The sequence below is a fragment of the Hesperophylax consimilis genome, chromosome 12 (assembly GCF_061612785.1).
Source record: "Hesperophylax consimilis isolate HC1 chromosome 12, BYU_Hcon_1.0, whole genome shotgun sequence".
NCBI lineage: Eukaryota > Metazoa > Arthropoda > Insecta > Trichoptera > Limnephilidae > Hesperophylax > Hesperophylax consimilis.
In genome coordinates, this window is record NC_142847.1 from 29,802,929 (window position 1) to 29,816,105 (window position 13,177).

Below are 13,177 nucleotides of genomic sequence, written 5' to 3' on the forward strand. Positions count from 1 at the left end.
AAAAATTGTTTGGACGGTACATATTTTGCTGTTTGTGTTGATTCATGTACGGTGCGAATTCTGTTGTTTGAATTGCATATTTAGTTATTTACAAACTGCCAAACATAAAGCAATTGCTGGTTATCATTACCGATACCTTACCATTTCCCTCCGATATGAAGAAAGTAAAATCATCATTTTATTTTTACAATCTTCTACACTTATTCCCAAGTAAAAGAGCAATATTGCCCCAAGCATCGGTTTAGAAGTTATTTTATAGAATTCATTGTCTTTGGGATTCCAAAGAACAGGCTTTTCTTTCTATGAACTGATTAGTTAGAGTTTTTATTCTTCGCTCCACATGACGAACATCTATCACGAACGCCTTCCAAACGTTTATTGCGAAAGACTTTGTGTTTGCGTCAAAAACCGACAGGTTGCATGCATGTTCATATTGCCGTCCAAACGACGACTTTGCAATGCATTGCATGTGGTTGCGGCTTTATGCGTGTCAGCTGTTTCACCCTTAGAAGGCATTATGTAATATCAAACTCTCAACATTCAAAATAGAAATTGCAAAATTTATTTATGAATTATTGTTATATGAACAGCTTTTTTCCGTCATCAAATGGGAAAAACCATATGAAAACTTTTTTTATCCAATATCCCAAAAAAAATTAAAATTCCCAGCCCTCGGTAATTTCAGGATTTCCTGGTTTCTTCACGCGAGTCCTCCCTTTGTGTAACCCCAGTAATTCCAGGTTGTCCTTGTTTCCAGGTTTCTCGGTTTGCATAAATCCTATTTATCATGTGCGCTGTTTATTTAAAATTCCACTTGAAATTCCTGAGGAGTGTTGTTGCTTGGACACGTGCAACATCAAATACATTTATATCAGCAGTTAATTTAGATAAGTAGCCACAACATTGACGTTGATGGATGCAATGGCGGAGTGGGATGGTGCACTGGAGCAGATGCATACAATGATAATAAATAAATAACAAGGCTACTCCTGAGACCAGGATAATGGTAGACAATGTGGTGACTGTTGAATGACACATGGGAATCTATTATTTAATCATTTATTTAAAGAAGGGTGTCTCTGGCAGGAGGCGTCGATTTGATTTTTATACAAATCTACAGTTTTATTCCGATATTGATGAAATTATGCACACTTGACTTTAAAAACAAGAGGAAGGTCACCGTCTACATCAGGGGTTCCCAAACTTTTTTGCCCCGTAGACCACTTGCCAATTTTTTTTTCCGTAGACCCCCTGCCTGCCGAATATTGAATTTTCCTAAAACTATTAACGTCCCATGTGATTCATTTATTTTTTTAGTAAAAATATTCCCTTTCCTTGCCTGCCCAACAACCGGGTGGCGGTGTAGTTGCTCTGTCTTTAGATTGTGCAGACAGGGGCACCCTTGTGAGGTATTACACCAAATGAAAATGAAGCAGGATAAGCAACGGGAATTTCTTTCTGTAGCTAGCCGAACAGAACTGCCCCTTAAGTTCTTTGTCAGTGCTTATTCCGGTCAGTTCTTCTTGTCACATGATATTCAATTCTTCAACGTTGGATTTCCATAGTCAAAATGTTCTCAACTTAGTTTTAAAGTCTGTGTGAAGTGCATTTAAATGTTGAACGTCATTATTACCCTGGACGTTTTTCAAAAACAAGTTGGGGAACTAGGAAAATTCGCAGCTTCCAATGTGCAAAGTTTTGCTTGAATATATTAATTCTGAGGAGAAAAGGAACGTAGACCCTATTTATTACCTCAATTAACAACTTTACGAAATATAAAAATATCAAATAAGTCATTTCTCAGTCGATTACATTTGTGTTAGGTCTATTGTGTCATTTACGGAACTCCTAAATGTTGACTTGAGGTAAATGGGGGTCCGCTTGTATGTACCCCCATTTGAATCTCGTGGACCCCCAAATTATTTTCTCGCTGACATAGACCCCTAGCATGCCGATATCGACCCCTGGGGGTCCATGTAGACCACTTTGGGAACCTCTGATCTACATGATATTTCAAATAAACCATCCTATCCCTTTTTCATAATAAATAAGTTAATTAAAAAGTGACTAGGTATGAATAGCCAAGTACTTTCGGACCTTCCACTTCCCCTTCCCTCTTCCTTCAGCCTCATAACCACAATATTCCTATAATTGAGGATCCACAGTTCCAGTGGCTCTGTGATCACTCTGATCTGCTGAGATAGCCTGTTAGTTAATAGTTAGCCAACTCACTTGCCGAAGCAGAAGTATCCGGTGAAGAGGCCCAGCACTAAGCAGATGGCGTGGCGCGCGTAGGGCGGAGCGCCCTTCAGGGGACCCCGCAGGATGCCCGCCGTCAGCAGGGCGCCGCACTGGGCCATCAGGAAATTTATCTGCAAACAAATATATTATATTAGTTCAAAGAGACATAATATTAGAAAAGAACCAAACGGTTCCATGACAAAACAAAACATTGAAAAAAAATAACAAAAAACAATTTTTTATTGTTATTGTGTCCAATTCGTAGTTTGATAATGGCCACCGAAACAGCTGTCACCGTAAAGTATGTAATAAAAGCTAATAACTTGAAGAACTTAATAATAACATTATTAAATATTATTTTCATTAAATGTTGAAAAAAAAAATTACAAACCTAACAACAAACCTAAAAACAACAAATCTAACAACAATAAACCTAACAATAATCACAACAAATCTAACAACAATAAACCTAACAATAATCGCAACAAATCTAATAACAATAAACCTAACAATAATCACAACAAACCTAATAACATGGACAAAAAAACCAAACAACAATAACAAACAAACTAACAACAATAACAAACAAACTAACAACAATCACAACCAATCTAACAACAAACCTAACAACAAACCTAACAACAAACCTAACAACAAAAAATCTGTCTAAGTCTATCATCTATCTAAATCAAATGTAAGAACAACAACAATAACAACACAAAAAACCTAAACTAAAACTTGATAAAGTGATAAAACTTTATCAAGTTTTATCACTTCTGTTATATTCGGTTACCGAACCAGACTCAACATATTTTTTGACATCAGAAAATTTAAAAAAACCGATACATAGTGATCGAAATACGTTATGAGCTAAAAATAGTAGTGTCGACCTAGAAAATTCGGACAGAACAAGATGTGAAATTCAGTTTTTTTTTTTAAAGAAAGACAAACATTCCCGGGTTACGAATAACCTGACAATATTTGAAAATCTCCTACTACCACCACAGTAAGCTGGAATTGAACACACTACGCCTGGGTGGGACCCAAACGCGAGGTCAACTCGACCACCGACCAGTCAAATGTTGATGACGCCAGAACTCATCGTACGGGATATTTCGCTGCTTCAAAAACAAATCGAATGTATTTTTTGCAAGATTTATCAAGAGGAAGTACTTTCATAATTTTCTATACAAATTCTGGTAAATATTTAGACATCATGCCCATAAATTAATGTTAATATAAATAATGATCTAACGCACATTATTACAAAATAATAGAATGATTGATTGCATTTTAGTCGAACGCCCACGCGCGGATCAGGAGCACAGAGTTGCAGAGGAGTCTCTGCTCCCCTCTCAGTACAGTACAGTACCGAGTGCCCATCCCATGCATGATCCCACTGCTCCCAGTAAACAAACACTTGAAACTTCTCTTGACCGATATCCATCCATCCAAATCCCCACTCGAGCGTTCATCAATCAAAATAGGTACCTACCTACTAGATACGCCAAGCTAGTGATGTGCAACCGGGAATACTCCACCACCTAATAAAAAGTCCCCAAGTCGGGATTTTTTTTCATTATTAATTTTATTCAGAATGAGGTTGACTTCTTAGTTAAAAAATGTATTTTATTTTAAGAGTTAATAACGACTGTAAAATTATTTATTCGATAACTCCAAAAATGACGAATGTAAGAGCTTTCAAATTGAACTTAAGTAAAACGTATGCAATCGTGTCTCGTGACGTGAAAATTACAAATGTTCTGTCCTCGGTAAGCTCTAATTAATATGTAAATAATATAAAATATCATTGTAGGAAACAACCTCATGAGGATTTCATCCCTTAGATTAAAATTCCCGCTTTCGGGAATATTCCCCAAATAAATTTCCGGGAAATTACCATCACCACAACCGATATTATCCGAAAATACACTAATAATACGTTCGGACGAAATGCATAATGCAGACGATATGACGAGAGATAGGAAACGGATTAATGTTAATATGCATTAAACCTTGAAATAAACGCTAACAAATATAAATAACGCAATGAAAATATACAGTAACCTTGAAATATGCACGAAAAATAAAGCACCAATGACTATTACTTTTAGCGCTCGACTGCTAAAATTCGAGTAAATCATTGATGAATGAACTTATTTGGTTGAAATTAACATAATGTAGTCGTACTAATAAAGCAATAGTATATTTTTCTAGCATTAAGTATAATATACCTATATTTACTATTATCTTATCCAAGCCGTTCAGTAGATAATATTAATAGAGCACAAATTCGAGGTCATAGCGGTAGAAATATAATGTAATATGTCTGTATTATGGTACGTATACATTTGCGATCTTAAACGCGAACCGAGCCACGAATTGCGGGAAAATAAAGAAGCATTTGCGGTTGCTTCGTTCCTTTCCCATAAGTTAAGGTTCAGTTCGGCAGTTCGGCTCGTGTATGTATACGTAGCATTATAGTAACCAGTAACCATTGTACAATGTGAAGTAATACAATTTTCTCAACTTTATGAGAAAATAACAGAATAGATCAATGTTACCATAATATTACATTTCAGTTTGAAACCAGACGAAGAAAGAAATTTTAAATATCTCCAAATACAGGGTTTTCCAATAAGAGGTGTTATTTTGATATTCAAAGAAACTTTTCCCGTAAAAGATCAATGGTTTCGTTGCTTGTGTGGCACGTAGCGCCGTCTTGTTGAAAGTAAACGTTGTCCAGATCAATACCATCCAATTCCGGCCATAAAAATCATTAATCATCTCTCGATAGCGCAATCCATTCACCGTAACTGTTGCTCCAGCCTCATTTTCGAAAAAGTAAGGTTAAATGACTCCGCCGGACCATAAACCGCACCAAACAGTCACACGTTGAGGATAAAGAGGCTTTTCAACAATAACTCTTGGGTTTTCCGAGCCCCAGATGCGACAATTTTGCTTGTTGACGAAGCCACCGAGGTGGAAATGGGCCTCATCACTCAAGATGATTTATTTGCATTTGATTCACTCAAGTTAATTTTAATAATTTCAATGCGTTGTTGAAGCGTGTATCGTTCCATTTTTATTAATGGCGTAGTTTCTACTTGTCAAATGTCAAAAAATGACACCATCAAAAGTAACATTTACCGAAATAGCGGGCTATTCAAAATAACACCTCTTATTAGAAAACCCTATAGTATAAAACAATGTCAAAACACGCGTCTGTCTGTTTGTGCGCTTAGTTCTTTAAAACTATGCAACGGGGTTTGATAGGGTTTACATAAAACATTTTTTTTTAAATATATATAAACATAGTTGAATTGTAATCGTTATCGCCAAGTTATAAACTCGCAACTTCTGGGCAGAGAGCCAAAGAGCTTACTGCTCTACCACGGAGATTTGAAAACAAAAACTAATTTTATATGTTACTAACCATAATTTTATAACAGTCCAAGATTACACTTATATTTGAGGTCAATGTCAACGTCGTATATCACACTATAAATAACGGTGAAAAACAAATAAACACAAGTTTAGTGATAAAAACTTGTGTTAGACAGAAGCGTTTCACCTGCTTAGACGAATCAAAAAATGATGTCATATCATTGTTCACCTGCCGGCGATTAGCAGCACGGTGATGTTATGAGAATTTATCAACTCAATTCGTTGTAATGTGGATTCATTGAAAATCGTGATTTACGATATATACGGAGCAAATGAGTATTTAACTGATTTATTAAACTCCTGTTAAAAAGGTGACAGCAGACCGTTTCCTAATAAACTATTAGTACTATCAACTATCATAATATATCGGAACACGTGTCCATGCAGCTGCGTTTATCCTGATATTATACTACTAGCTGAAGCGTACCCGGCGTTGCTAGGGGTTATCCTTAGGAGATAGGTATAAATATACCATCGCAGACATAGACATATGAATATTAGTAGACCTGCCCTAAGTGATTAAAAGCGTATTATCCCCACTCCCCATACCGGTTCCATTGGAGCCGGCTGTGCTCGCGTATGGCCTCAAGTGAAATTTGAAAACGTGACGTCATCATTCTTGTGCGAACTATGGTCGAGGCATCATCGGTTCATTTTACGAAATAACACGGCAAAATGTTGACTTGTACTATGAAAACTTGTAAAAATAGATGTGAAAAAGAGAATAAACCCAATTGTCGTATTACATTCCATATATAAGCATTATTTTACTTTATTTTAAGCATATTCACATCGTATAATATGAATCAGTTGTTACTATCACATCGAGAAACGTCTGGACGCGAAACACAAAGCTGGTTGGTTGCTGGGAAGTAAATTATGAACATTTATAAAAGTGTCTTAACTAAATACTTAAACGAAATATTAGACTCTGAAAATAGAACCGAATTTTTTTGCCGAATTTGGACTTCGCAAATTTGTTCATAACGTGGAGAGTAATTTGCGCTCCCATTTAAAAATGTCAATTCATTCAAAAGCAGATTTTACTTTTAAGAAGTAAATGGTGATATTATAATGCGAGATGCCTATTTACTGTCAGATTGATTTATTGACGAATCACAGTCAGCCTTACTCCCTTCGTTCTTCAACAGTTGATTTTACCCCTCGCCATTATCTTCTCGTCTATTAATTCCTATGTCTGTGGATCGCAGACTTTTCTATAAGATTTTTTAAGATATATAATTCCGTAGTACATTATTTTTATATATCTCATAAGGTAGCTAGCGTTAGCGATATAATCACCCGAAAATATTTTCGACTTAATTAAAAAACATCGACTTCTCTCTACTTTTATGAATATTATATATGCATGTATTTTATTTATAAGCATTCCGGAAGAAATTCTCTATATGATAGTAAAAACCCTATCAAAGTACATTGCGTATTTTAGAAGAACTAAGCGCACAAACAGACATTCGCGAATAACGACTTTATCTTATACTATTTAGAGATAATGACGAAATGCGAAAACATTTGAATTTTTATGAACACGTGTTCCGAGATGGCCATAACACACATTCGTGTTTCACTGATAGTTTATGAGGAAATCAGCCAATTCATTATTTAAAGGCCTGAAGTTCCGTTTTTTTTTACCAGGAATACGAATCATTTGGAGAGATTTATAATAATCAAGCTCTCCGTGTGGCATTATTTCAATTTAATCCCCCTTTATAAAAAATTCGCAAATGGATTTCTAAATTCTATTCCGCAATCCCTCGGTAAATTATTTAAATGATAAACTTATGTTTACAAGACAAGGTTTTTTTGCATAGCACAAAGGATAACAAATATAATAATCTAATAAGTAATAATTATTAGCCTGAAACACCCATATTTTATATCGGGACATTTTTTCAATTTGTATGGGTGATTCAGGCTAATAATTATTGCTTATAATAATTTGTTCGACTATGGAAAGCTGTTTGGCTGCGGCAAACAAACAAGTCACAGGTGTAATAGTCCCGAAATGTCTTTGAGTTATGGGACTGTCGATAAACAAACATTATGCTAACTGAAAAATTCCTAGAAATGTCATCTATACTGATTGAAATACACGAAGCTGATATTGACAGCAAACTGATGTCGTTAATTCGAATACGAATTTTCGTTTCCTTTTCTGCGTATAAACTGGACAAAATTTCCGCGAGCCGAGCCGCGAATTATAAAAAAGGAACGCAGTAATACGCCGCTTGCGGTTGTTTTGATCCTTTCCCGTAATTCGTGGTTCGGTTCGCGGAAATGTTGTGCTGTTTATACGCACCCTTAGGCGCCACACAGGCCAGGGAAATAATAATTATTATTAATAATAAATGGACAATTTGTATAGCCCCGTTTTTTGTGCAAAATCACCTCAAGGGCGCTGTATTGATTATCTGTTACCCGATGTTCGGCAAAATAACGATTTACTTAGAAAATCCATCGCAATGATTTTAAATAAGTTAAAAATTAAAATAAAATAGTTTCAATGTGGAAAAACTGTAGTTTGATCGTGGATTTAAATGCCGAAAAAACTCATGAAAAATAAATAAAATAAATGTGGTGTTCTACGAATTAAATACAATAAAATATAATGTTATACACGTGGTCCAAACAACTTCGACGTAAAATCTAAAAATAAAAATAACATGTTCTATGATTTCTACTGCGCCATCAAAAATATTTACTATGATTCTGAGATTTACACTTATTTTATACAAATAGCGACTTGATTTAGTTTTACTACCCGGCTACGCCAGTGATTGGTTCTCGTTTGTATTCATTTCGTATTAAGTTGACCTTGACAGTCTGACAATGGCTTCTGAAGCCGAAACGAGTCACATAACTAACAATGAATTTTATTTTTTTTTAATTGTTAAAATCAAATTTAATAATATAATTTTTAAGTTATGAAAGTATTTTTTGTAACATTAATTAATAAAGTAAGGAAAATTATTTATTCCCCGCTTCTAAGTATGTTTACAAAACCTAAACAATATAACACATTTAAATAAATTAATAGCAGCCACATCATTATTAAACAATTAAGATAACAAATTAATGTGGGGAAAACAGACGTCAAAATACCCCCACAGAATATGATATCTATTGTCACAATTATTTTATCAGTAAATCGGTTTAACCGGTGATAAATCATTTTAAATTGGTAGGGGGTAAAATCATACAAATAGGTCGTCTAAAAGTGGTTATAACCACAGTTTTAAAATGGCCTTGAAAGACGAAACAGCTGTAAAAATAACAAAAACAAAAAAAATTTTGCAGAACTTAATAATTATTTTATTAATTTTATTTTTTTTTAAATATTAAATGTAGTTCTACGAGTTCTACGAATTAAACACAAAAACAATAATTAAGTGAATTTTAAATTAACTTCAAATGACATTAAAAAAATATGTATATCAAAAATCCCCACTCTAATGATATTTAAATTTTCATTATTCCTACATTTTTATTATAATAAATGTATTTTATAATCAATTTTCTACCGTACAAAATAATATTGATTGTATTTTATTACGTGCAAAATAATATATATCTACATATTGATTTTCATTAGTTGTGGATAATGTTATTATCGATTGAAATGATTGTGGAAAAATCCCTACAAAGAAAGCAGTGCCAATTGCATTGCGCCAGATCTTTTGCTGCTTCACACAACCACATTAAAAAAATAGCTCACGATAGAAATGACACTGTGAGCTGAAAATAATATCGTTGTCTTACAAACGAAACTGTACAAAATTGAGCACGCCAGACCGTTCCAGACTTTTAGAGCGTGAGCACACAGAGAGCGGTCAGGAGTTCCGAGTTCCGCGTTCGGCGTTCATTAGAATGTACTGATACTATAACAACAACGCACACAGCGGGCAGTCAGACCGAGGCGGTCAAAACGGAACGCCGCGTTCTAAGAGTTCTTTTGCCGCCGAGGCAGAGAACGCCAGAACGCCGCGATGTTTGAGGTTACAAACACAGAAAAGTTAATTGAATTGGTTAGGGAAAGGAGTTTGTTATACGATTTAAGTGATGTAAATTATAAAAAACGCGAAAAAAAAGTCGAAGCATGGTTTGAAATTGCTACTAGTAAATTTAAATTTTAAGTAAATTTTATTATTAGTAAATTCGCCTTGTTCTTCTCGCGTTGTGTTGATTGGGTGCACCCAATACTTTCTTTTCTTTTTAGAAGCTGTTAAGCTCCACAAGAGCAATATATTTTCACGGATGATGAACTTTCTAGTGACATGTTGCATATGCAAAGACCCAAACGAAACTAGAACGCGAGAATTTGAACGCCGCTTGTGTGCGTTGGAACTCTTGAGCGGTCAACGGTCACTAGAACGCAGAATTCTGACCGCTCTCTGTGTGCTCACGCCCTTACTGCTTCGTACATTCAGATATGAAAACTCTATAATAACTCAAATTTGTCTCGACGTTGGGAGCTGAAAATAGTTTAATTTAACCAGAAATTCAATACAACAATCTACAATCCGTGCAATAATTATAGGCGCTAGGGTCCACCGTTCGAGTTTTATTGAGAAGAAAAATGGATTTTCTGCTTTATAGTATCATATTATAAGATGCTGCGATGGACCAAGAGTAGATAGCGATATTATGAATGGACGAGTAATAACAATAATCGTTTCAGGTAATTAGGTACGTCCTTTTGCCTGTGAACCTTTGGAAGCTTGCCAGCTTTGGAGCGCGCCGATTCAAATCGCGATGTGGCAAAATTTAATATGTTGTCCGCTAAACAGGCCGATATGACTAGCTGGGAACTGAAACTCGGGCGGGTGTTACGAGTCATTATAATATTAGGTCATCAACTGTTACAGCTATGAGAAGGAGATATGACCTTGAAAACATACAAACACGTTGTTAGTTGTTTTTATTTTTTATTCAAGCCGAAACGAGATTTAAACTGAAACGGTGAGCGAAAAGTGACGTAAGCCCAAACATGCGAGATGAGATACATGCGTTGTATATGCGTTCAAAGTTAAAACTTCTGCAATGTCCATTATGAAAAAAACTATCGAAGGGTGTGCAACATTTTCTGTGTGGAATTTCTAATTCCACGCAAATATAAAATTTAAAAAAAAAGTAAGTCCTCACACAAATCAAAAGAAAACATGCAACAAAATAATAAAATTAATAAGCATTGAAGTTCATTATTAAATATTATTTAGTTAAAATTATTATTTAACCCTTTGCACTCCTAATTTTTTTTTTAATTACCTACTACCAACTCCTTAATTAATTTACAAAAAGGGATAAAAAGTGGCCTCAATAAAAAGTTAAACAAAAATTTTTAAAATATGTAATTTTTATTACTCTTTCTTTACAAAAAGAAATGTAAAACTATATTTTCACCTAATTACTGAGTATTATTTTCAAGACCGAACGACACATGTGCTTTCTCGGCCACGAAATATTTGCTACTAAAAACAGTAAAAACAAATGTAAATACACAAACAGAACAAAATATTATGTGATAACAAGTGAATAGGTATAATAATCCTTTGTTATGTGTTGGGAGAAATCCCTCAGCGCTTCCTATTGTTACGCAAGTAGACAGGCAAGTACCTACCTACTTACATGCGTCGCAACCAAATAACTGCGCAGTGCATTTACAAGGTTAAAAATAATACGATTTTAAAAATTATCTAAAAGGCGAAACTTGACGAGATATATGTATTTTGCGTATTCGGAATATTCAGAATGAGATATAAAGTGTTTAAAAGAAAAAAAATACATTTCATAATTTAAATTATTTTTCGAAATTGCGTTACTATAATGTCGAGTATGACTCGACATAGGAGTTGGTGTAAGAAATATAATGTCGAGCCACACTCGACAAAGGAGTGGTATGAGTTAAAGACTAGATTAATCACAGCACTTAAGATAAAGATGGCGTGTAGAAAAATAATAATAACAACTAAGGAATAATTCCGATAAGAAAAGTTTTGCAGATATCGGCGCAGTGGCGTAACGATCACATGAACACCTTCGCGAGGTGTAAGAGTTTTCTTAATTTGAATTACATAACAGGACAGGTTGTTTTTTTTACATTAATCCCACACAGGGCCCTGAGGAAAAGAATTTCCCTGAGGGTTTATGACATCTTTGGAGAAGCTTTATGGAGCGTTGTTTAAGAAAAGGACGGGGGAAGTTCTGGGAAGAAAAAAAGTATGAGGGATGGGTAGGAATCTAGGGATCATTCCAGGGTGACGGACGAATGATCTATTCCTCCCGCTGCGGCGCAAGACGATGGGTCAAGAGATACCAGTTGGAGAGGTCGAAGGGTCTCCCCAAACCAGCCGCTCCCGATCCGGCCCGCCACGCAGCGGGGGCAGGCGCATCCTGAACATACATCACCCGACGAACCCGGGCACCCCTGCTACATCATTAAACTTAGCGGAAACACTTGGGGTGACCTATGACAGAGGTGTTAATTATCCAATAAATGGTTCCCGGGACGGCGGTACCCAAACCGCCTCCCAAATTATAAAGCAAACTGACAATCTCTCTGTATAGGTAATATTAATAAAATAATAATTTATCAAATTGCATACGATATAAGTAAGTACTAATAAGAAAAAATCCATAGCATAAAACAGGTATATAATTTTGTATTGCTGATTGACATGAACCCAAAAACCTCTGGACGGAGCTATTCGAGAACAATTTGAAGCCGCGGGGTGCGGGGAAAAATGAATGAAAAAGCCAAAACCTACTTAAATTTTTTTGTGACTTATCACATTCCGTATTTCATCAAATACTCAAAAAAATCATAAGCCGTTATGACTGCATTAACAAGACAAAAATAAACATTATAATAGTTCATTATGCACCACTTTTCATACAAATTATGACATACAAGATGGCTGCCAGGCAATTTCCCCTCACCCTAAATTTAGCGTCAATGCCACTCATTTTCTCAAAAATTATTATTATTGTTATCATAACTATTGAGGGACCTTCATTTTTCTCCTGCGGCGCTTAATCTTACTTTTCCCAAACAAAGTATGCGCTGTTTTGAATGTATTTTTATTAACTTGGCGGAGAAACAAAAATGTTGGCTGCAGTCCTAACCTCAATTTAAACTGGAATAGAAACGATGCCAATTTTTCTAGTCGGACAATTACACTTTCGGCTGCAGCATAGCGGGAATTAAGTTGACATTAGGGTATCAAAAATAAGTTTTATATTTATACACATTCGTTGTTAACAAGCCGGCCAGGGGGCGCCAGTTTTTCGTAACGCCACTGTTTTTTAATATTTTTTAAAATGATAATTGCGACTGGGAATGGACAATTGAAGGAGGTAGTAAGAGGAAAGCTGAGAAGTCCATAGCAATTCACATATTATTGTCACTAAACACGGCTTGAGCCATTTCAAACAACGTTTTTGATGTAACTTCGGGTTGTCTCACAAACTC

The 13,177-nt window shown here is 35.3% G+C and overlaps 1 protein-coding gene across 1 annotated transcript in view; it reads right to left on the minus strand.

The window, feature by feature from the left end:
* The window catches only part of oys (lysophospholipid acyltransferase 6), a 149,030-nt gene that overhangs the window by 22,830 nt on the left and 113,023 nt on the right, over window positions 1-13,177 (minus strand). The window contains exon 2 of the mRNA XM_089638324.1: window positions 2,233-2,372. Within this exon, the coding sequence (XP_089494450.1) occupies window positions 2,233-2,372 (140 nt within the window). The remainder of the gene's footprint in view (window positions 1-2,232; window positions 2,373-13,177) is intronic.